Source organism: Sander vitreus, chromosome 1 (assembly GCF_031162955.1).
Source record: "Sander vitreus isolate 19-12246 chromosome 1, sanVit1, whole genome shotgun sequence".
NCBI lineage: Eukaryota > Metazoa > Chordata > Actinopteri > Perciformes > Percidae > Sander > Sander vitreus.
In genome coordinates this window covers 11,418,981-11,444,741 of record NC_135855.1, presented here as the reverse complement: position 1 = coordinate 11,444,741, position 25,761 = coordinate 11,418,981, and the positions used below count along the sequence as shown (strand labels likewise).

The 25,761-nt window shown below is 40.3% G+C and overlaps 1 protein-coding gene across 2 annotated transcripts; it reads left to right on the top strand.

Annotated features, from left to right (window-relative positions):
- Nucleotides 1-412: 412 nt before the first annotated feature.
- On the top strand, nucleotides 413-25,761 carry hsd17b12b (hydroxysteroid (17-beta) dehydrogenase 12b). 2 transcript variants are annotated; one of them, XM_078264715.1, is made up of 11 exons: nucleotides 413-761; nucleotides 10,525-10,571; nucleotides 12,785-12,860; nucleotides 13,588-13,695; nucleotides 14,008-14,072; nucleotides 14,911-14,955; nucleotides 19,026-19,060; nucleotides 20,305-20,386; nucleotides 21,170-21,235; nucleotides 22,201-22,360; nucleotides 24,288-25,761. In XM_078264715.1, exons 1-11 carry the CDS (start codon nucleotides 584-586, stop codon nucleotides 24,374-24,376), a joined length of 951 nt encoding a protein of 316 aa, XP_078120841.1. In that variant the 5' UTR covers nucleotides 413-583; the 3' UTR covers nucleotides 24,377-25,761. The 2 variants fall into 2 exon arrangements, with proteins under 2 accessions (XP_078120841.1, XP_078120755.1); XM_078264629.1 differs by having other exon boundaries at nucleotides 414-761; nucleotides 22,201-22,350.

Here is a 25,761-nt window from a genome sequence, read left to right as displayed (position 1 = left end):
TCATGAACGGCTGGGGTTAATATTGGATTTTTGTTGTTGCATTTTCAAACAAGTAATTTCAACCTACTATTTAAAAAATCTTAGGCTGACTGATATTATTAAACAATCATAAATAAAACAGAGCTAGGCCAATTACATAAGAAAACACACACATAAAATATTATTATTGTTAATATTATTATTATGATAAGGACGTTGATGAGAAAAGTGGTAAGAAAATCATACCTTTTCATAAGCTCAGGAAATGTCATATCACATACATTTAAAAAAAAATGTATTTCTTTTTTTTTTTTTTACAAAATGTGGGCTTGATGACAGGGAGGACTGTGGTACAACACTAGGTGGTAGTAAAGCTCAGATGTCTTGCTAAATAACTGAAGCAAGAAGAAGATAAAGGGGCCAATCACAGACAACCAAGCGCTGATGCGGAAGCGTCTAACGCGGAAGCAACAGAGACTCCTTTCTTTTGACGCACGCATTTGCGCTTAGAGCACTTCTTATTACATGACTACAGATATTACAATTCCAGGCGTTTATATCATCATATAATACAGACAGACAGAGGTGTGTGTGGGGTACAGGTATGTTGACCAGCGGAGAAGCAGTGTTACGGGCCGTGGAGACGCCGCTGTTGTGGCTCGGTGCTGTGACCGCGGCCTGGCTGTCTGTGTGCTCCGTGTGCCGGCTGCTCTCCGGGATCAGGGTGTGGGTGCTGGGCAACGGACGGCTCGTGTCACCCACCAAACTGGGAAAATGGGCAGGTGAGAGACTATGGGGGGGGGGGGCAGTGACGTTAACTGCCTCATGTTAAGATGGTTTGTGTCATTCACGTGATAACGTGCCATTTGCAAACAAATGGAAGAAAAAAAAAAAAAAAGATCCTTAAATTAAATTGCCAAAAGTTGTTTTTCTTCCTCGTCATATGTATTTTGATTAGTAGTCTAGGGTATACGTGCAGTTTAGTGTCCCAAGCTATTTTCCAAAAACTGAGTGTACCAAATGATGAGGGTCTTATTTTGAGACATGTTGCCATAACCATAACACCTGTTAAACAGGTGGTTTAGTAGGTTCATAATTAAGGACATTGTATGGGGAATTTGGGACACTAAACTGCACGTATACCAGTAGTCTATTCGTAACAGATTGCATTAGATTGTACAGGTGTACCTAATATAGTGGCCACTGAATGCATATTACCAGGGCTTTAAATTGACACCAGCCAACCTGCCAAATGCGGGTAAAAATTAACTTTGGCAGGTAACATTTTAAAGCTACTAGCCAGTTTGGCCTGTGACGATAAGGAAGCTAACTCCGCGTCTGTTTGAATAGGCGAGCTGCAGAAACGATGCGACAAGTCCGAAATTTGGGCGGTTTTGTGTGTGTTTTAGTTTGGGAACGTTATCTTTATCCAGCAACACTGTTTGTAGTCCTAATCCTACATTTCCCATGACGAACGGAACGGCGCGACACAAACCAGATTAGTTGAAAGTAACGTAAACATGTGGCTAGTGGAAAATCTGATTGGCTGGTCAACTTAAAAATTCTACTAGCCATGTTGGCTGGTGCTCAAACAAGTTAATTTAAAGCCCTGCATATTACAAGCAGACACATTTTCTTTATCGAAGTCATGTTTGCATCCTTCAACGTGACATGAACAACCTTTACACTACTGTGCTGTTGCACTGCGTCACAGCTTACATAATGTATTTACCCTGACGTTCTTTGTGAAGTCTCCAGTTGTCTGATATTGCTTTAGCACATTGGCTATTCATTACACACTATGGCCTCTTTGTCCCAGCAACAGCAGACTGCAGTGTCAGTCTCCGTTGTACTTTTCACAAGAAATAAAGGATGGGCAGGGGTTGATCAGCCTTTTGTCATCTGGTGTGAACTGTAGTAAATCCTGTCATGGGATTATGGCTCTAGGGGGATTATCAATTCAGACTGAATACTGTTCATCTGTCCAGCCTTGCTCACTGACTGAACCCTGAAGTTTGACCAGACTGCTTGTTTTAATGTAATGTTGGTGTTCAAGGTTCACATCATAATACAAACAAAGTGTTACACCAGAGGTGGTTGGTGGAATATAGTCATACACTTGTTTGGAAAGAAGTAGTAATAGTGTGTTTTTTTTTCAGATACAGTTATATTACATTGCATCCTTCATTGTCAGTGGAAATGACAAGATGAAGAACAAAACACTTGTTAATAGTGTTATCTTTTAACCTGGACACTCAGTATTTCGTCATTTTAATCAGAGTCAAGATGCACAACTACAAATCTGAGCAGTCTTTTTCAACCCCTGCAGTCACAGTCGCATCGGGCTGCCATAGAAACCCAAATGTTTTGAGGACGCAAACTCAAGTTGCCTTTTGATCTTGTCGTGTGCAGCTAAAAATGGAAACGCATCAGACGGCCAGGTTTTTATTTTTAGATTACACATGCACAATGATTCAGAATATCCACTGAGGCAAAAGAGCCCGTTAGCCTCGCCAGCTGCCGCTTTCATTCACAAACTTTGTCTCAGTGAAGTGGACTTGATTGACTTGAGGGCGGCCTGATTGTGTAACAGGACTAGCCATTCATGAATGAGACTCAGGATCCTCGGGATTCAAGTTCACTGGTGCCCACTAGGGCTGTGTATTGGCAAGAATCTGGCGATACGATACGTGTCACGATACATGGGTCACGATTCAATATATTGCAATATATTTCGACACTGTGTGCGTAAGGTGATATATTGGGATTTTTTTTAAAGTATAAGTTTAGAAAAACTAATATTTAAAAAAAAAAGACACGATCTGCATAAAAGTCAAAGAAGTTTACTTTAGGTAAACAATTCAGTACACAGAACATTGTGGTTCACAGGTTCTTAGTGAGCCCATTTTTGTTTGCTCAAGTAGGCCATAATAAAAGATAATATATAGCCCCTGTCACAATACATAACACATTATGTGCAATCTAAAAAAAGAAGACATCTGTCTGTCAATAAAGAAAAATAAAAAAAAAAATGCTTGCACTATTCCTACACAGTGTACATCCAACACATAACACATTTTGTGTTGCAAAAACACAATTCCTAAAGGAAACATTGAGGAACAAACGTAAACTGTCAGTTTATAGAAAATACATAGTCCCTGACTGTGACATCTAGGCTAATGCATAACACATTAGGTACAATCTGGAAAAAAAGGACATTTGGCTATGTCATTAAGCTTGCACTATTATTCATACACAGGGTACATCCAACACATAGCCTAACACTTTGTGTTGCAAAAAAAACATTGAGGAATGTAACACTAATTATTAAATCAATCAGCTTATTTAATCTTAAGGTTTTTGTGGAGGAAAACCAGCTGGTCAGCAGGCTCAGGCTTTAAGACACGTCTCTGTGCAGTATCAATATCTCCCGCAGAGGAGAAAACTCTCTCCGAAGAGACACTTGTACCGGGAACGCAAAGAAAGCACTTCGCTACTTTGGATAGCTGAGGGTACCCGTGCTCATGGACCTTCCACCAACTGAGAGGATTCTCTGGAAGTGGCAAAGGGGGTTCTTCCCTAAAACGGTTAACCTCAGCTGTTGCAGTGTAATGTGCAGATTTTGCTGTTGCATTGTGTAGCTTTGCATAAAGTGGTGCAATGATGGAAACAGTAGGCGTGCTCTTCTCTGACATCACTAAGGTAGCATCCTTCATGGGATTGAGTGCCTTGAGCACTGCTTCAGCACATGTGATGTCAGCATCAGTCAGTGTGAATATCCTTCTTACTCTTGCGGACCTCTGTTGAAAGGAGTGCTGCACAGATGGCTGGCTGCTGCTCTAAAAATCTGTCCACCAAATCATACGAGCTGTTCCACCTTGTAACAACGTCTGTGATTTAGTCTGTGCTTTGGTAGCTTGAGCAGGTCCTGCTTTTGTTTAAGCTGGTGGCTAGCTATGGTGCCGCGTCTGGAAAAATGCGGTGACGTGTCTGACCCTGCCGAGTAGTCGATCCACTGATGGCACTTTCAGCGCTTTCTGTGAGGCGAGGTTAAGACCGTGTGCAAAGCACCGTATGTGGCTCATGCCGGAAAGTTCAGTCGCCGCATGCATATTAGCGGCGTTATCTGTAACTAAGACTAGAGATGGTCCGATACCATTTTTTTGCTTACCGATTCCGATACCTGAACTTGCGATACCAGTGTGTCATATATTTTATGTTTTAACAGCTGTATACTACCATCCCTGTATGGATGTGATATGATTTCTATCTTTGTTGTCGGTCTGGCTCAGGTTAAACTCTTTGTGAAACATGAACAATGAACGCCCCAGAACTTTCTGTTATTCTGCAGTTTGACAGTCAGTTATAACGGAAAAAGAACATAAATAAACTACTTTTAACGTAGATTTTCTTTAGGACTTCATTACGTGGTATCGGATTGGTGCATTAACTCCAGTACTTCCCGATACCAGCGTTTTAGGCAGTATCGGAACATCTCTAACTAAGACGGGATCTTTTGTGTCCAGTCGCAACTCAGCAACGGCCTCTTTCAGTCGGGCAGCGAAGTTCTCTCCGGTGTGGCTGTCATACATCGCTCTCGTCTGCAGTACACGGTGGTAATTTGTGCGTTTGAACTTGAGCAAAGGTCAGTTGTGAGGGGTCGACTCGTTTAGCTTGCTGTTCGCTTAACCGAGTGTCTGAATGGTGTCTTACTAAATGTGCCTTCAAATTCGTGGTATCACCCGAGGACTTGATTTTTGCCAGACACAGTTTACAAACTGCATGGTTCCTGTCTATCGGTAGTGCCCTCTTTACTCTGGAAACCAAAATGATTCCACACTTCAGCACAGAGCGGAGCCGTTCTTATATGGGGTTCGGACATAGCTACATTGTTAGCTTCTAGCAAAAAGTCAGGCACTGTTAGGCGAGGACATTAGTGGTGCATCTCAGCATAGCCATCTAGCGGTAGGGGGTTTAAACACAACATAAACGTGAACCACTGTCTTACCATGAATATTTTTGCACGTAAACTAAAGAAAAAAAACAATATTGCGTTTTTTTGAAAATCAATACAGTATTGCAAAATAAAATATCGCGATACTCAAGTGTATCGATTTTATTTTTATTTTTTTTCTTACACCCCTAGTGCCCACATTTCACTGTCTGGAGAGAGAGAGAGCCTGTGGCAGGATAACAGAACCACTGTAGCGGTATCCTAATGAAATAGTGTCTTTCTATGTGAGACAGTCCTTACATTTTTTAAGTTCATAAGACAATGTAATGAAAGTTACAGCTACCTGTTTATTCCTCATAATCATGTCAGTCATGTAAAAATGGAAACGCATCAGACGGGCCGGGTTTTCATTTTTAGATTACACATGCGAAATGATTCAGAATATCCACTGAGGCAAAGGAGCGCACTGGCCTCGCCGGCTTCCGCTTTCATTCACAAACTTTGTCTCAGTTAAATGGACTTGATTGAGAGGACGGCCTGATTATGTAACAGGACTAGCCATTCATAAATGAGACTCAGGATCCTCGGGTTTCAGGTTCACTGGTGCCCACATCTCACTGTCTCGTGTGTTTGTGAGAGAGTGAGGGAGAGAGAGCCTGTGGCAGGGTAACGGAACCATTGTAGCAGTATCCTAATGAAATAGTGTCTTGCTATCTGAGACGGTGCTTACATTTTTGACGTTCGTAAGACAATGTAATGAACGTTACAGCTAACTGTTTATTCCTCACAATCATGTCAGTGCTTGTATAATGACATATGTCCGCATGCTGTCCGATGTAAATTTACAATCCATTTTAAATCTTCTAACATTTGCATTAGAAATACAAACTGTACATACAAACGCAAAACTTGTCAGTGTTTGGTTCTAGGTTCCTCTATTTAAGTAGTACCGTAAACTATAAACTGGATCACTTAATGAATACAAGTCTGTTGGTGACATAAAATAGCATCCATCTATCTTATCGGGGCTTGGGCGTTGTTGCTCATCCAACATGTACACGTTCCCAGAGTTTCGTTTTGTTAGTCGTCGTCGTTGCAGATATGGTAGTCTATTATTTTTATTTTTTACATGTTTGTTTGCTGTCTGATAAAGAACATATTAGCTTTTGTCTAATTTGATACAACCATAGAAATGAAATGGATACAAGCTACGACTTGTTAGCAAAAAAATGAGCGGAGCCTCTATAAAGCTCCGTAAAACAGAGGGGCGCTTCAGGTTCTCTAATAATAGTGGTGGTTCATCGCCTCATCTAATCTTTTCATTCATTTATGAAAAAGGCCTGTTGGTTATAGAACGGATATGAATGTGCCCATCGAGCAGTATATCAGCATTCCCAGCTGAAAGTAAAATTCAGCGAGCTGATCCGTTGCACTGGGCAGCTGGGTGGAAATAAGACACGTGGCTCAGAAGGAATAGAAGAAGAAAAGTATTGGGAGGGAACGCAAAAGTGGTCCCCTGAAAGAATCTTGCCGTGACCCTTCCGGGGCGCCGTGATCTTCAAATGTCCCGTTTTGTCTGAACAACAATCCAAATGCCAAAGATATTTAGTTTTCTGGTGATATATAAAACAGAGGAGCGATGCAACAAATTCTCACGTTTTCAAAGTTGGTACTGGAGAATCTTTGGCATTCGATTGAAACGAATAATCGAAATAGTTGCCGATTAGTTTTCCGTCAGTCGACTAATCCATTAATTGACTAAATGTTTCGGCTCACGTTTGCTTGAGCAATCACTGTTAGAACTTTGCTTTAGATCCCTTTCTAAAAAGGTTCTAGAAACGTCACCCCAAAGTGTGTGGAGAACCGTGGCAATAAGAGCCTGAGCATTACTTTACATTTTGTTAAGGTCCTGTATCGGTCTACAGTGTGGCTCTGCGTTATGTGACGGCTTCTGAGCTTTAGCTTCTCATGTACGTCAATGTTCCAATGACGACATAGGTTTGGCTAACCCATATGGGCTAATCTTGCCAGTACAGTTTTGCTAACAGACCAACACCTTTTTATAAATGTATGTTCTACAAATGCCCACGCATAGATTGCAGTTATTAATAGAATACATATGAATAGAATAAACTATTTTCCTCTAGAACGTATTTGACTTATATTTTAGGTGCAGAAGATGTAGAAAGGTCAATTATTCCCAGTCCTTCAGGTATTTTCAACAATAAAATGATGCTGGCTATCAAACCAAACGCCCACATGGTGACACTTAGTAGCCATATCACCAGAAGACCTAGCCAGTCTTTGCAGAAGACAGCAGTTCCTAAAATAGACCTTGTTTCATTTGACTGAAGGGAACATGCACTCGCCTATAAAAGTGCTCGTTTCTGTTCCGAATGCAAAACAGTTCATTCTTAAAACAACTAAAAATAACCCAGCCTATGTTTTCCTCATCCATGTGCCTGCAGACTCTCTGCTCCTCTTCTCTGTGCTATTTTTAGTTGCCCCCAGGATCCCCCATGTTTGTGTTAGTCATTTTCTCTCCTCTTTTCTTCCCCACTCCCTTCTGTTTGGCTCTGCTGCAGCCCTAGAGGATGCTTGGCATCATCTGTACTTAGGAAGATCACACAAAGGGGATATAGGTACAGCAATGGGTAGTTAGACAGATGAGTAAGAGAAGGAATGAATAGTATTGTCAAAAGAACAAAATATTTGCCTAAAATAAACTTCTTGCAGGGATATTTGTAGACTTTGCGGCAACAGCACAAACGTGTCATGAAGAAAGCAACATTCATTCAGGCTGATATATATATATATATATATATATATATATATATATATATATATATATATATATATATATATATATATATATATATATATATATATATATAAAATTAATTAGGGATGCACTAAGCTGATATGCCAGATCAGTACCAATGCTGATACTGACCTTAATAAGCGGATCAGGTGTTGGACATGATGAGACCAGTTCACATTGAGTTAATTAATTTAATTGGTGTGCCACAGCCATCCCTGGCCTCATCTTACCTCCCATACAAAATATCAAAATGCATGCAGTGAGGAATACAGTTGTTACATTTTTTGGGAGAAAGAGAGGACTGGTTTTAGATTGGTACTCTGTATTGGACGATACCCTGAGTTATATATATTCAAATTTGATTATTAGGATAAACCCCTTGAGATGTATCATTTCGTTTTCGAGGGGGTCCCAACATATAACCCAATCATTACATAACAGAGGAGTGACAGAAAATAAAATATAAATAAAAAATACAATTAGCAATACGACAACGTATACAAAAAGCAAAACAATAAATAAATAAACATGCAAACATTCATCACTACATTACAACCACTAATAATAAGTAACGAGTAAACAGAGTGTGAGTGGATTACTAACTACAGTCAAATATAAACATTAGGTATAAACAGTAGGCATGAGGATTGACTGCGTCATTAATAACAGTGGCAGTTCATCTTAAAGTGAGCAGACAGGGCATGTTTAAACAAACCAAGTAGTGGAATTGATCTTATTTCAACAGGTAAATTATTACAATCTGCTGGAGTCTTAGTTGAGGTGTTGGGAGCGAATAAAGTTGGATCGGTGCATCACTAATTTAAGTAATATAACAAGTGAGACAAAAACAACAACAACTAATTATTGGTCTCCACTGCATTAAAAAACACACACAAAAATACAGAGGGTCGTCCTCCAGCAAATAAAAGGTTTAGCTTGGCTTAACTTTTCTTGCAACACAAACAATGCAACATCATTCAGCAAGAAACTGCATCGGCCAATCAAATATATCAAAGCACACATTCGTATACTTTGTAATGTAAACAGTGTCTTTGTGATAGCGTTTCCTATGGGGGATGCATTTTTTTCCCCCCACAGTGCCAATGTCAGTCACATGCTTAATCTGGCCTCCATAAATGCATTTCATATTCTTTAATTACCAGTCCCAGCAAATGAAAACACAATGGATGACGCTTTAGTATACAACTAAAAGTATAAAAGTCCATATATTTTACTGAGCCTGACAGCAGACCACAAACGACCAAAATAATGCCAAACAACGATGGAACCTTTTTTTTTTTTTTTCTTCCAATAGTGTTCTAATCTTTTGTAGACTACTTTTTTTGTTTTTTTGTTGTTGCATGTAGTATTTAAAGAGCCTAAGAGTCTAAAAGCCCTGCTAGCGCTGCTCAGTTCACCCAGCCAGACTGATGTGGGTTGACCTAAACCGCCAATATTATATCTTAAGTGCACTGTACTCTCACAAGTTGGTCTAAGCCACGGTGCAAAAAAGGAACAAAATAACATCCCTTTTAAAACAGAATAATAAATACACACAAATTACACCTATAAACATAAGAAAACAACGATACGTACGTTTACACAAGGATAAGATGCTCTTTAAGCCAGGACTTACAGGTTACACAGGGACATATTGTAATGCCCTGACTCTCCATCCCTCTCCCATCCACTTTTTGTTATATTTAGCCAGAGGTGTGATGAATAGTTCCTTCTGAAAGATGGGAAATGCTAAAAATAGGCTGCTGCTGCTGTTTGTGGCAGGCAGTTCCAGGGCATCCGTTCGCTCGACTGCCACCGATGACAGAGAGGGCCTAACTTCCCCTCTCCCTCTCTCCTTCTCCGTTTCTTTGTCCTCCTTATTCACCCTGGCTGCTCTCCTAGTGTACCTCGTCCTCCAGTACATCTTTCTACGCTGAAATTCAGCCCTTTACCATTGGAAGTCAATTCATTTTCTTTTTCTAAAGCTTTTTGTGCTCGGCCATCATTGGTGTTTTTGCACTGCACTTTTCAGGGATCAGTCAAACACTCCGTACCGCTGACATCTTCATCGGATTTCTGTGGCGCTAAAGTTCCTAGGGGTGGCGCTCTATGTCTCTTCAAATATGATGGCTAGCATTGCATAGTTTTTCTGCACTGTTTTTTGCAGCGTTAAAGCTGTTTAATCTCTTTTTATGAGTCTACTCTTGCTGGAAGGATCGAGGCTGTTATAGCAGCAGATCAATGGTTTGGTCCTGGAATAAGATGTCCAACAATTAAACATGGTTGTAATGTTTGGGTGTCCACATACTTTAGGCCATGCACCAGAGGACTTTTTTCAGTGACAAATGCACAGTATTGTCATTAGTGTTTAATGACCTCTGTATATTCAGTATATTGTTTTGCTGTGGTCCTTTTTTCATCTAATTTATGTCTATATTATTTTTTCATCCTGTGGTATGGATCCATCCCGATTAGGTTAGTTATGTTATGAGTTGTGCATAAATGTAGTGTAGGAGTATAAAATGACAAAAAAAAAAACTTCAGTGTAACTTCCTTTTCTCAGTTTAAATGGATCAGCCAATCGAGCCACAGTTTTAATGTTCATGAAAATAATCTATACCTTGTTCTTGTACCGTGCATTTTCCAGTAAACATCGAGATATACGTTTCTTGCCTTTTTATTAAAGTTTGCGTTTTCATATTTGACTTAGAACAATATACACTTTGTTCTGCTTATTCACTCTCGATCCGTCCCTCTTTTCCCTTTTTAGTTGTGACAGGAGCCACAGATGGGATTGGGAAAGCTTATGCGGAGGAGGTAAGATTCCCCGGACTCTTTCAGACTCCTAATGTAAACAGTGAGCCACAGTGAAACAAGAGGGAGTTGGTCGGAATTTCTTTTTATCTATGCCAAACACATACAAGTTTATTATAAAAAATTCTTAAAGGTGTGCTTTAAAGCAGACTTTTGTGCCTGTAATGTTGATTTTGTAAACTTGAACGTTTTAGGTTTTTTATTGTAATTTCAGTCGCTGTTGTGTTGCTGTAATAGTAGTTCTGTAAACGTGTACACTTGATTTGTTCCTGTAATTTCTGTTTTGAACGTTTGTATATTCAGGTCCTTGCTTGCAGGTTTTTTTTACTTGAGTCTGACTATTTAGACTACTATAAACTGCTTCACAAGTTTGTGTATTCAGATCCATGCCTTCAAGATTAATCTCATTTAATTTCAAAGAAGCCATTTAGAAATGCGAGGTAAAGTAAGTTAGCTGGCTAGCTACCTAACCAGGATACCCTCACTTGAAAAAACTCTCTAATTGGTTACTTTCAATAAGTTTTACCAGGTTATGTATTTTCCTGACTTACCGGCGGTTGCCGAGGCCTGGAAGAATCCGCCATTATTCAGTTTGCCTGAGTAACATGTCGGACGCCGGGTGAGCTAGCAGGAACTGACCGGTAGGCGATTGACAGGGTTGTCTAGCTAGCCAACGGTGTTTATACTGTTTCCAAAGATTGGTCAGAAGTAGGCCTGCACGATTAATTGTTATAAAATCGCGATCTCGATTCAACCTGTTCACGATTAAATTTTTAAATAACTTCGATTTAAAAAAAAATATATATATATATTTTTTTTATGACTTTGATTCTCATTTAATTTAAAAAATCTGTTTGGTACTGCCAATTTGTTTTGTTTTGTCATGGTTCATGTGTGCAATAAACATTACACTTCGTGAGAAAAAAATCGTGGCAGAGAATCGTGATATCAATTCTAAGCTAAAATATCGTGATTCATATTTGTCCCCGAATCGTGCAGGCCTAGTCAGAAGCAGAAGATCCACCCTCAGTTCCTTGCCGGAGACCACGCAGGAAACCTGTCAAACGTGCTCGCGCAGTCCGATGCTTACGTGTGATTTTAAAAAAAATGCCTACGCTGAAAGGCATGGATCTGAATGCACAAACTTGCGAAGCACAGTTTACAGGCAGAAGCCTAAAGCTTTATGGCGTTTTTACACCGACAGCCTTTAGTTTGGTTGAATTGAACTAGAGTTTGTTTGTTTGTTTGTTTTGGTGCGGTTCATTTGGGCAGGTGAGAACGCGGCAATCGAACTCTGGTGCGCACCAAAAGCGGACCAAACGAGCGTACCGAGACCTGCTTGAAGAGGTGGTCTCGGTACGCTTTCAATCGAACTCTGGAGCGGTTCGTTTGTGGTGAGAACGTGATCCGTACTCGAACCGGACCAACCATATGTACTCCGCAAGTCTGAGCTAATTTCTCCTGTAGTCAGGTGTGTTTAGCAATCTGCGATGCAGCAGTGCAGCAAACTGTAGCAGCTTTCAGTGTTTCTATCACAGAAATAGACTGTAGTCAAGCTTCCTGTCCGTCACTCGTATGTCCGTGGTCGAACCAACTGCCGCTAAAATTGGAGACAGACGCCAGCAGAGCAGAGCAGAGCGAAGTCTCGGTGACCAGAGCAGATGTAGTAATGTTTCTTGCGAAACTGTCTGATAATTTTAATGAAATGAGCTGGTTTGACCACTAGACCAGAACACAGGACCTTCTTCCTGTATTTACTTTCTTTCTCCCGCCCCCAGACATATCCAACCAAAAAGAGGGCTGGACGTTCTTGCCTGATTTTGTAATGACGCATTTTGGTACGCTTGGATTTTTCCAGGTGTCAAACCAAACCAAACCAAACCGACCGAGGGCAAATTGCTCCGAGTTTACTAACTCACCAACCGATTCGGACCAAAACAAACGAACTACAGGTGTGAAAACGCCCTTAGACTAAAAACTTGTCTGAAACAGAAATTACAGGCTCAAATGTACTACAAATTTACAGAACTTGGATTACCGAGGAAAAAATAACTATTTTCAAGCACACCTTTTATGAATGATTTAATAAACCATAAAATCACACTTTTGTTTAATGCCACTCTATCATCTCTAAAACTGACTCCTAAAATAGTACAAGTACATGCGTGAAGTGCATACATCCATGTCGCCGTTGTTGACGCGTTTTGTGTTTGCAGCTTGCCCGCAGAGGCTTTGCCATTGTGCTGATCAGCCGCTCTCAGGAGAAGCTGGATGACGTATCCAAGGCGATCGGTGAGTTGTGTGAATGCTTATTTTATTTGTTTAAACATGCAGCGTAAATGCGGACAAAAATGTTGCCAGACATTAAATAATAAATGCAACGTGACGATTTTTGTAAGTCACGGTGAAATACAGTATGTAGCGCAATATGACTCAATCCATCAGTCAAACTAATGCCACGTCTTACCGTCAAGGGAAATCAACAGTACCTGTGGTCCAAAGGCTCACGGCTAATGTAGTTCACGTGTTAAGTATGACAGCTTCTAGACCGGAGCTCATTCTTAATGATCCATGCTGCTATTCAGCCTCTTTTTATCCTGAAGCTGAAATCTTGCATCCATATTGCACTGGGTGATCGTCCAGTAGGGCTAAATGAATAAGACTAAATGATATTGCTTTGAATTGCGTGTTTCTTTTACAAGTGATCCTTTTTATTGATTGGAGATTCAGCAGGACTCGCATGCTTTTGGCTATGAGGCAGTTAAGCCTCCTGCTGGAGCTGAAAGTGAATCTGTCCATTTAGATGAAAGCTTTCTCTTAAGGGAGGGATATCCTCATTGATGAAGGAGGATTATTTCAGGGTTTAATTATTTTTTCCTCTGCTCTGGTCTTCCCTTTCCAAGTGACTATTTCTCAATATGGTCATTCATAAATGCTTCACACAAGTTTGCACAGATTTCTGGTATCTTTCATCACTTCTCATATACATATGCGAGATTAAAATGTTTTGTGCCCTCAGCGAGCAAATGTGGTGTGGAGACCAAAACGATTGCAGCTGACTTTAGCGCTGTAGATATCTACTCTAAGATTGAAGATGGACTTGCAGGACTGGAGATTGGAGTATTGGGTAAGACTGCAGCAGGTTCTTGTGCCACCTCACTTTTCGTGAAATTGAATTAGTTGGTCATATCAGATGGGAAATTCAATCAAGACCTACAGACATCAGTAATGCTGTAAAATGTTAAAGCAAGTCTTTCATGTAATCATAAAGGTTAATTTATCCTGGCTCCTTCAGCCCTTTGCTGCCCTCTTAAGATTGGAAAGTAGAATAACACTCTGAAACCCACATTACAGAAATGTTATCTTCTTTTCATCCATCAGTTTAACATGAGGTAGTATTTTCGATGTGACAGTGCTATTATTAATCTCTTGTTAACAGTGAACAATGTTGGAATATCCTATTCTTACCCGGAATTCTTCCTCAACGTCCCCAATCTCGACACTGTAAGTTGAAGGTTTATTAACATTCTGTTTCCCATGAGTGTATAAATGATTATGTTTTACAGGAATATGAAGGATAACATGTTTGGAAAACATTTAATAAGAATGAAAGCAATATGGGTGGTGATGGTGCAGTGGATATGACACATGCCTTTGGTGTGGGAGATCTGGGTTCAATTCCCACTGCGATATGTCAACCAATGTGTTCCTGAGCAAGACGCTTAACCCAAAGTTGCTCCAGAGGCGTGCGACCTCCGACATATATAGCAATTGTCCAAGTCCAAGTTGCTTTGGATAAAAGCGTCAGCTAAATGACATGTAATGTAAATGTAAGTTTTATTCATCTAGCTCCACTACGAACTGGATCCTTTCCAGTTAGCTGTGTGGACAGTTTGCTCTCTGATCAGTTTTCTGCCTTACAGTTTATAGATAAAAGGTCCCTCATGTGCAGATAGAACTGCGCTTTAGACCAAATAAAACTGCACAAATATGACCAGCTGACTAAGACCTGATCAAATACTGTACTACTGTAATAAATTTGTTATTGATAACCTATTGTAATTCTACTATTTTGCTTACCTAAAGCGAGCCTGTGTTATTTTTGCTAAAAGGTGGCCACTGCGGCCAAAAGTGGGCATGTAAAAGGGAGTGTAATAGTAGCATAAGTAGAGGAGAGTCATAAGAATTACACAGCAATCTCTACCCAAAATTTGCTAACATTAGCCACCATAAGCTACTGGTCATACCAGACCAAATAAGGTTGTAGCAGCAAAACTTCATTGATTAATACAAATACCTTACCCAAGTTGTAGTAATGCTCCTGTAATGCTTCTTGTTTCAGTTCATCGACACCATGGTCAACATTAACATAACATCAGTGTGCCAGGTGAGTGTTTTATTTTCAAACGTTGATAGGTAATTGAGGCTTTTTGATTCAACTAAAAAGGACCTTTTCAAGGTCCAATATGTAATATATTTACTGTAATAAATCCAAAAATGACCCCAATGCGTCATCAGATATTAATGAAACATGCTAAGTTCAAATACTATCTTTTCTGACAACGATGCTAATGCCAGTATTTTCTTCTTTTGAAATTTCCGTTCCGTGATAGAATTTCTGTGTTTTGGCCTGTGTGTTGTTATCATCTGCCCAGTTTGACAGCCAGGCCGGGTTGCCAGATATAACGTTACCTGTAAAAACATAAACCCAGTGAGCTACAGCTGTAACGTTAGTACAGCCATGAAAGCAGCAAACAAAGGAACGGAATAAATTCTACCCGACCTAAAAAACCCTGACATGTTGCATGACCAGAGACATAACAAACCCTGGATAAATATTGGAGATGTATTTGAAAGATGGAGACAGCTTAGAGCTTAAAAGGATGCCGAGTTGGCTAATTTCCTCCTGAACAAGTAAGCATTAGCTTTAGGCTAATTTATCACAGCTACAAGGGATGGGCATTTTATGTCATTTCAACATTTGTGTACTCACATTGAATTATATACAGTCAGGTCCATAAATATTGGGACATCGACACAATTCTAATCTTTTTGGCTCTATACACCACCACAATGGAGTTGAAATGAAACAAACAAGATGTGCTTTAACTGCAGACTTTCAGCTTTAATTTGAGGGTATTTACATCCAAATCGGGTGAACGGTGTAGGAATCACAACAGTTTGTATATGTGCCTCCCACTTTCTAAGGGACCAAAAGTAATGGGACAATTGGCTGCTCAGCTGTTCCATGGCCAGGTGTGTTATTCCCTCATTATCCCATTTACAAGGAGCAGATAAAAGGTCCAGAGTTCATTTCAAGTGTGCTATTTGCATTTGGAATCTGTTGCTGTCAACTCTCAATATGAGATCCAAAGAGCTGTCACTATCAGTGAAGCAAGCCATCATTAGGCTGAAAAATCTAAACAAACCCATCAGAGAGATAGCAAAAACATTAGGTGTGGCCAAATCAACTGTTTGGAACATTCTTAAAAAGAAAGAACGCACCAGTGAGCTCAGCAACACCAAAAGACCCGGAAGACCACGGAAAACAACTGTGGTGGATGACCGAAGAATATTTTCCCAGTTGGCCAGATCAAGAACACTCTCCAGGAGGTAGGTGTATGTGTGTCAAAGTCAACAATCAAGAGAAGACTTCACCAGAGTGAATACAGAGGGTTCACTACAAGATGTAAACCATTGGTGAGCCTCAAAAACAGGAAGGCCAGATTAGAGTTTGCCAAACAACATCTAAATTAAGCCTTCACATTTCTGGAACAACATCCTATGGGCAGATGAGACAAAGATCAACTTGTACCAGAGTGATGGGAAGAGAAGGGTATGGAGAATGAAAGGAACTGCTCATGATCCAAAGCATACCACCTCATCAGTGAAGTATGGTGGTGGTAGTGTCATGGCGTGGGCATGTATGGCTGCCAATGGAACTGGTTCTCTTGTATTTATTGATGATGTGACTGCTGACAAAAGCAGCAGGATGAATTCTGAAGTGTTTCGGGCAATATTATCTGCTCATATTCAGCCAAATGCTTCAGAACTCATTGGACGGCGCTTCACAGTGCAGATGGACAATAACCCGAAGCATACTGCGAAAGCAACCAAAGAGTTTTTTAAGGGAAAGAAGTGGAATGTTATGCAATGGCCAAGTCAATCACCTGACCTGAATCCGATTGAGCATGCATTTCACTTGCTGAAGACAAAACTGAAGGGAAAATGCCCCAAGAACAAGCAGGAACTGAAGACAGTTGCAGTAGAAGCCTGGCAGAGCATCACCAGGGATGAAACCCAGCGTCTGGTGATGTCTATGCGTTCCAGACTTCAGGCTGTAATTGAATGCAAAGGATTTGCAACCAAGTATTAAAAAGTGAAAGTTTGATTTATGATTGTTAATCTGTCCCATTACTTTTGGTCCCTTAGAAATGGGAGGCACATATACAAACTGTTGTAATTCCTACACCGTTCACCTGATTTGGATGTAAATACCCTCAAATTAAAGCTGAAAGTCTGCAGTTAAAGCACATCTTGTTTGTTTCATTTCAACTCCATTGTGGTGGTGTATAGAGCCAAAAAGATTAGAATTGTGTCGATGTCCCAATATTTATGGACCTGACTATAGCTAGAGTACCCAAGTTGGTTACTCGCAAAAACAAATTGAGACACGGCCAGTAAAGTGATCCCGACTGGTCCTGGCTAACGCCGCCATGCTAACATTACCGGAGGACCAGGCAAGCGGGCCATGGCTGTTTACAACGTATAGCCTGTGCAGCGGCCGTAGCCAGTAAAGTGATCCCGACTGGTCCTGGCTAACGCCGCCATGCTAACCCTGCTAACTGCTAACGTTACCGGAGGACCATGCAAGCGGGCCATGGCTGTTTAGCGGCCGTAGCCGACAACGGTGAGTTATTTTAAGCCAAGAGAGGGGGCTCTAAATCAGGAAGAGAGGACCGTGAGTTTGCAGTGCGTTTAGCGATTGTTGCCGTAATTCTAAGCCAATAAAGTGTGTTCAGTCGGGTGGAGAGGACGGCAAGGTAGTGTTATTTTCAGCGGTTCCTACCATAATTCTAAGCCTAGGAAGTGCGTCTGTCCGTTGGGTACAGGGCTCCGCATGAGCGCGGGCTTTTATGAATGTCAATATAGCTAGCATCTAACGTTAGCTACTCCGCTGTGCTGTGAAGTAATGTCTGGCTATGCGAGACAAGGGTCTTGCAACATTGTTGTGGATGCTGCGATCTCAGCCTGGCCACCTCCATGAACTTTGAGTCTCGGGAGGAGGGGGTGGGGGAGACGACTCTCTCCAGTATTTTGAATTTGTACTGCAGTAACTATTTTAAACACTAGCTGTCAGTATTACGTATTGCATCTTTTAATGTAAAAGGGGAAACAAATCAAACCTTATAATTGCATAAGTATTTCCACTTCAAGTTGATATTTTCTAGAGGCACCTTTTGGCAGTGATTACAGCCTTGTGTCTATGCGCCACGTCAGGTTTTTACCCAATTTTTCCTTGAAAAGGTGCTCGACACAGAAGCAAAGCAAGGTACTGCTGTGGAAGGCAGCAAATACATTTTAGCCGCCTAAAAAAAGTGTACAATTCCAAACTAACCCTCGTCGAAAGGGCTGTCTGACAGCAAGGTAAATCAGTAAAAATATTCAGAATATAGCATATAGTTAAACCGATGTATTGAGTTTCTTTAGGTGGCTAAAATGCGTTCTGCTGCTACCCGTGCTACACAGTCAACAGCAGTACATTGCTTAGGTTCTGTGTCGGTACTGCTGCCTGCTTCTCCAAACTGGGGGTGTGCCGACCGCCATCTACTGTAGGTAGTAATACACTGACTACGGATAAGTACCTTATACAACCCCACTTCAAAATATCTGAACTATCCCTTTTAAGGGGTGTGAAAATGGTCTCAAATACTCTTATATAGTCAACTTAGAGATCTCTATTAAATATGCACAACATGGACTCTTTGGATATTGAAATCCACTGTCAGGTAGTCCCACAGACCAATAAAGACGCCCACGCACGCACGCACGCACGCACGCACTCACAATGACATAAAGCATAATAAGTCACTTCCCTCCCTCTTCTCCATGTTCGGCAATTCCCAGAGCAACAGCTAAAGTCCACCTACTCTCTTTACACTTAATTTATGTCATTCAATATTTCTTTGAACTGCTCCCTCTGCTATCATTATCATTTCCTTTTTCTCTTTTTGTCTACCTTCCCTGACCACCTCTCCACACACAACCCACACACACACGTTTACAAATGTGGATGCACACCTCCACACACTTGTCCACAACCCACACACATAATAGACTTTATTTTGTCAGTCCAGTGCTTTCTCACACGTGTCCCCTTCTCTCTCTCTCTCTCTCTCTCTCTCTCTCTCTCTCTCTCTCTCCCTCCCCCTCTCTCCGTTACCATTGTTTTTCTAGATGACGCGTCTTGTTTTACCTCGTATGGTGGAGAGGTAAGTTTGTATGACTAATACATTACTGATGTCTGTGACTCTTTAGTAACATTCAGACACCAGCACAAATGCATTAAGCAGCACTTAGGGCTTTTAATGGAAATGGTACCGTGATACATATATCATATCAGATCATGTTTTCCTTTTTTTTTGTGTTGTCTGAATCAATGAAGCTGGAGCTTAGCTTAGCAGACAGACTGGATACGGGGAAACTGCTAGACTGGCCTAATCAACAGGTCCAATCAACACGTTATATCTCGTTTCTTTCATCAGTACAAAAATTGAAGTGTAATAACACTTTTTTTGGGGGGGGTTATGTGCCGGACAACTTCAATAATTTCCTGGAGTAAGCACATAAGCAGATTTCCTAAAATTATCAACTATTCCTTTAATTACGCTGAACATCGATTTTCACTTATCGTCTACATTTACCATAATTTGATTATATATATTATGACATTGATTTTAAACCTACTTTTGTGAATAAATCTTAAGACAGCCAACGCTTATATGCAATCACGGTTGCGTTTCAATCACATATTGAACTAACGGATCTACACTAAAATATGTGTGCATGAAAATGTCATGTTATATTTAACTTTTAAATTGTTTGCTTTTGCAATACCTCTCTACAATAGGAGAGTTTTAATGAACAGGATTACTGCTTTTGGGAAACTATAATCTCTTTCATGATACGTACTATGCCATCTGTAATGTTGGTTATTGTTATGTGATAGAACATATACATCTACAGTAAAAGTCTGCAGCTGAGGGAAATGAAGTCTGAAGCTGCCTACACATAATCCGAGGTAAAATAGGGGCACAGGGGCAAAGTGCAGGTGTACGTTATCATTGCTTCTGGCTTTGGTTGCGCCCTAAAAGGTTGGTGGCAACGAGGTCAAAGTTGAAATCATTTGAATTTGAACTTTTTTTTCTTTTTTTTCTCAAAATATCATCCACCTCTAGTTTAGATTAAACATCGTTCAAAGCACCACACGCTGGAGCAAAACTATCATCAGATTGTAAACATTTAGGAATTGATGTTACAGTCTCTACCAGCTCTTCTTTGATGTACAACAAGAGCGGTTTAGCTTAAGCTTGCAAGCACACATAGTACCATGTTGTCTTATCATTCTGGTATTGATGTCAGGCTGAAGGGTTTGTAGCATGCTCCCCGCTTTCTCTCATACTTTGTGTTTCTTTTTAAAGTGTAAAAGAGCATTTGGTTATATTCCTGTTTCCAGGCAGAAGGGGGCCATCCTCAACATCTCATCTGCCAGTGGGATGTACCCTGTTCCTCTCCTTACTGTCTACTCTGCCTCCAAGGTAATTTGCAATACATGGTTTATGACCTTTTCTACAAGTGTTAGCTGACGTGTTATCAATAGATGCATCGCAGCATCATAAACTTATTACATATATACAGTATATTGCATATACTGTGGCCCATGAGGAGAAATCAATGGTTGTTCTCATGTCATGGCTTGCTCTGTCTAATCCACCATCACACCTTGATGAAAAAAAGTATCTCCTGATGACGATAGATGTTAGTTCAGCATTTATTTGGGTGCAGGGGTAAAGTGAGGGATTGTCCTTTTTCATATTTGCCGTTTTAATTGTTGAATATAAATAAGTCGGTGACTAGCTCGGGTCCCGAGGTAGTGTACCAATTAAAAATGTTTATAGCAGCATATGGCGTCATAATGTTTTATAACTGTCTCATGTGTGTTTGGTAGCTTAAAAACAGCCTGCTGTTCACACTTTGAGCTGATTAATTTGCCAGTGTCTAAATACTGGGTCATGTTTATCTACTAAATCCCAGTGCCTGCAATGCAGGTTGAAAAGTGCATCTAAAATCCATCCAGGGTAAATCTTTAGTTTAATGCTCAATTTAACGATCATCACGGTTCATTACACCTACCATTAACATTGTACTGAACTCTTGGTGCACATATTTCCCCTTTGCTAGTTTTTGGACTCCAGATTTTGTCATGTTCTTATTATTTTGATAATTGAAATCCCATGTTTTTTTTGTTTTTTTTTTATGTTTGGTTCAATCTTTCTTTATCTGGAATTGTAGCATTAATGACCTATCATTATCTTACAAAGGCATTTGTGGACTTCTTTTCACGAGGACTGCAAGCTGAATACAAGAGCAAAGGCATCATCATCCAGGTAAATGGACCAACCTTAGTTCTTCTGCTATATATCATGACGATAGTTAGTTAGAAATGCAATTTGAAGGAAAATCCTTAAGGCTTAAAGCTTTAGTGCGTAACTTTTTTTTTATATTGCTGAACGTCCGTTACATTCAAGCCATTGCCGAATGAGTTGATACAAAGCTATCGGCTCCACACAACACTCTCTGTATTTCTCAGTAGGGCTATGTACACAAGATTGTGTCGTCCGGTGACTTTCGTGTGCAGAAACTCAAGTGAAGATAATTACCTCTTCTGTGTTTTTTAATCCGCCATGTCCTCCTTGGCTACTAGCAACTGTGTGGGGTGGGGCGCGTGCTCGATTACGGAAGACTTGTCATGTAGATGATAAGATGATAAGATTACTTGGAATTCCTCATTGGGGCGACAGAAACTACGCACTATAGCTTTAAGAAAAAGCATTGTTGTCTCAACACTGTGTTGATACTTCACCAAGCTACAAAACTAGACACGTGTATAGTCCTGCACGATACAGTTTTTTAGATTAGAATTGATATCACGATTATCTGCCAAGATTTTTTTTCTCACGAAGTGTAATATTTATTGCACACATGAACCATGACAAAACAAATTGGCAGTACCAAACATAGATTTTTTTTTTTTTGGCACCTATAGCACATTGGGCATCCCCACAAGCCTGTAAACATAGAGGCTTCAATGAATAAAGAAAATAAAGTACATACTGGCTATTTAAGTACAGTAGGCTACCAGAAATGGTGACATATAACACATTGAACTAAATATGTCTCTGATACAGGCTCTATCCGAACTCCTTGAACATGTATTTACATAATTAAAACATGTTTTATTTTTACTACTTTTATTAAATCGCGAACAGGGGTGAATCGAGATCGCGATTTTTAACGATTTATCGTGCAGGCCTGCAGGTGTATTTATGTGTTTTCTCCCCCCCCCCCTCAGAGTGTTCTGCCGTTTTTTGTTGCAACCAAGCTGAGTAAAATTCGGCGGGCTACGCTGGACAAGCCCAGTCCAGAGCGCTACGTTTCAGCTGAGCTCAACACTGTGGGGCTACAGACCCAGACCAATGGCTACCTGCCCCATGCCATTATGGTAAGTCTGGGTATGTAATGCTAGGAGCAAAGAACAGAAAGTCAAATACTGTACATCTCATGTGTTTTTCAAGTCTCCTCTTTGGGCTTCATTTTAATTTTCACAAAAAGCCGCCCTACATCCGAAATGATTTGCCAAATATTTACCCATGAACCAAACTTCAAGCTGAAATTAGTTTTGAAAGGATCCAAAAACTAGGTGAAACACATTTCAGGCTGCTGAAGAGCAAGGAATTGTATAACCATTACCACAGTTCCTTTTGTACAATTCAAAACTTCATTCTCTCTCCACCTGTTAAGGCTTTTAATTCAATGCCCGGCTGGAACTAGCCATTGCTAACAATGTTTTCCCTCGGCACATTGGCGTCCATTTATATAATCAGCACGACCAATTGAAATAGACCTTGAGTATTTGACAATCTGAATGACCGTAGGAGGTAGGGGAACACATAAGAGTGATACCATTCTAACACAACTGGTTTCTCTGTTGCAATAATAATAGAGTAATAGTCAAGTTCTGTTATGGCAACAGGACGGAAAACCTCATCAGGCTGCAATTTCACTTAAGACAAAAGAGCTTCCTACCTGCTTCCTTTCACCACATCTCCATTCACTGAATTAATGTTGTTGTCAACAGTCGCTAAAGCATCTATTAGAAGGTAAACATCCTCTGTGTGGGATGCTCCACTACCTTGCAGTATTGTCTGCGTCCTACCACGGTAATTACTCTGTAGAGACACGGGCACCGCAGATGAGACGGAACCACAAAGTTTAGTTCAGATTTTCCCATGATCATGTTTATTGATCTACATATAAATGGCAACACCATCCGTTTACAGTATACAGGTAGTCAATAAATCATTCAGCACAAACAAGCCTTTGTTGATCCTGTGCAGTCAACAGTCATCCGTTTGCAGATAACGTACACTCAGCACAGATTTTTCCTGTCATCTGCCCATACATTTCACTAAACCACAAGCTGCAGACAAGTAGCATCTGCTCTGATTATCTGATAATCCCCGTCACTTTGACTGTGCAGTACAGCTCTCCCCATCTCCCAGTAATAATCCACAATTCAGCAGTATGTAATTTAGACTGCTGTAAACCTGCAATCTGAAACCTTCTACATATTCTCCAGCAACAAATAGATGTTCTGTCATCTTTGCTGTGATTCGTTTGTCTGTATATTTTTGTTTGCACAATTACGATGTCATGACAAAAGACCAATAATAATAATAGTAATAAAAAAACGAATGGCTAAGGAAGTGAATAATGCTTATGAAGAGTCACCCTTCCAATACGAATACAAGCTCAAATTCAATCATGTGATCATAAACATTTCCGCTGTGTTCATTTCAAACAAAAGTTCAAACAAAGTTGGTTTGCAGGTAGCATAAACATTATATGAGGTGATGAAGTTGAACACATTTATCATTTTCAACTAGACAGGTGTGACCCAACGATCTTCAGATCAACAAGCAGAGTTTGTTTGAGTGTCTCTTGCCACAGTTAATGACCATACTCAACCGTGTCCATAATTCAAATGCATTATCCATTATTAGATCCACCTTGGATTTAATGGTAGAAATGAAAACAATTCAATTAAGAGGAAATCTGTATTGGTAAGTAGTTAAATATAAGTCTATGAAAGAACCATTTACGATGCTTCATAAACGTCTACCTACTTAAAGAGAGGATTAAAGACAGTGAGGGGGTTTCTTTAGAACAAAGTCAACTGTTTCAACTGCCATTGTCTGGGCAGCTACAGCAGAGACTTGTGCCAAATTGGCTCTAAGTGCATAGGCATTAAAACAGCCCAATTGTCTGACTTTTCCTTTGCTTGCCACAGTTGTTGCTCCTGTGGGTTGGAAATGAATAATGAATGCTAATCTGTTATTTGTAAATGCCAGCAGCTGACCATGTAATTTCCCTCCGTAGGGCTGGGTGACTTCAGCTCTGCTCCCGGCCAAGATCCTCAACAGCCACGTGATGGGCATGGGTTTGTCCCAGCGCGCTCGTTACCTTAAGAAGCAGAAGCAGGGTTAGATGGATCGGCTGTGGCTGGGGGCGGCGGCAGCAGACAGAGGGGACCAGCTGTTTTAACGACGCGTCCGACTACCATCATCACGGAGCTAGAAGAGAAAATGTGACAGTTTTGGGCATCCGTTTCCCTCCCTCTGATACTCCCAGTCATAGATGATGCGAGGCGGCATCTGGCCACATTTGCCGTTAACAAGTATTCTATCCAAACAGTTGTGTGGGAAAAAAAACAAACGTGGTGTTCTTCATCGAGTGATCAGCTCTACTGAATGGAATACCAGTGTGGAAAACTAAAAACGATTCCCAAAACTATCCATCTGTCTGATCGAAAATGGAGCCTAGATGATGAGGGAAGGATACAGATGATTTGTATATGTGGGTGTATGTTTGGGCCTCCTGTGAGTATGTGGACCAGCTTCTAGCAATGTTGACTACTGTATCACAGCAGTGGATATGGTTCTTCCTTACTGTTAACACTACGCAATTTTCTTTATTAAAATTTAAAGAAATGGGGGGGGTTTGTGACATTAATAGCTTATTTCCTCATTCTTTCTCACCTTTCCATTTAATATCAATTTCAAAGCAATCAGATATACACACTTCTTCTTAAGCACCAACTCAAAACCATTAAAGATCTTTTGTTTGCTTTTTTAAATATTTTCTCAATAATGTTGGTGAAGGGACCGCATGTTTAATTTCAAACCAAACCACATTTCATCTGTAAAAAATGATGGAGGAGGCTCTGTAGATGAATAACCAGCACAGAGGGAAAACTGATGGTGGAATATGAAAATGGGTGTTTTGTTTACAAAGTTAAGTTGATTTTCAAATTCATTCTTTTCGACAGCGGTTATTGTTTGGCACGACTTTATATACTGATATTCTTCAAATTCTCTCAAAAAATACACCTGATCCCGGTATGGTTGGTTGGTTGGTTTGTTTGTTTGTGTGTGACTGTAAGTGTGCTACATTATTCTCGATCCGTTCTCCTGTATTGTTGGATTTACTAAAAATGTTAAACCAAACCAGAAGTTGAGACATTAGCCTGGTGTAAACTCTGCTACATTTCTTTGACTTTCCCTTTTGAAAACGACATGCATGTTGAGTTTGCTCATACAGTAATGTGTTCGCTGATTTGCTCAGATATCAGCTTTTACTTCGCATTTCACTCTTAATAACTCTATAGGTGCAGAAGCAGGGGACCAACTTCAGTTCTAAGTGCTTTTCTCAAGGGTAAATGCATTAGGTATTAAAGCATATTCCTAATACCTGGGATGCATTTTGTTTGGGCTGAAAGCAGAGCACACCAGAACCCCTGGAAAACTACAATGCATTTGTCCTTCCAGCCATTAATAAATATCAATTCAAATAA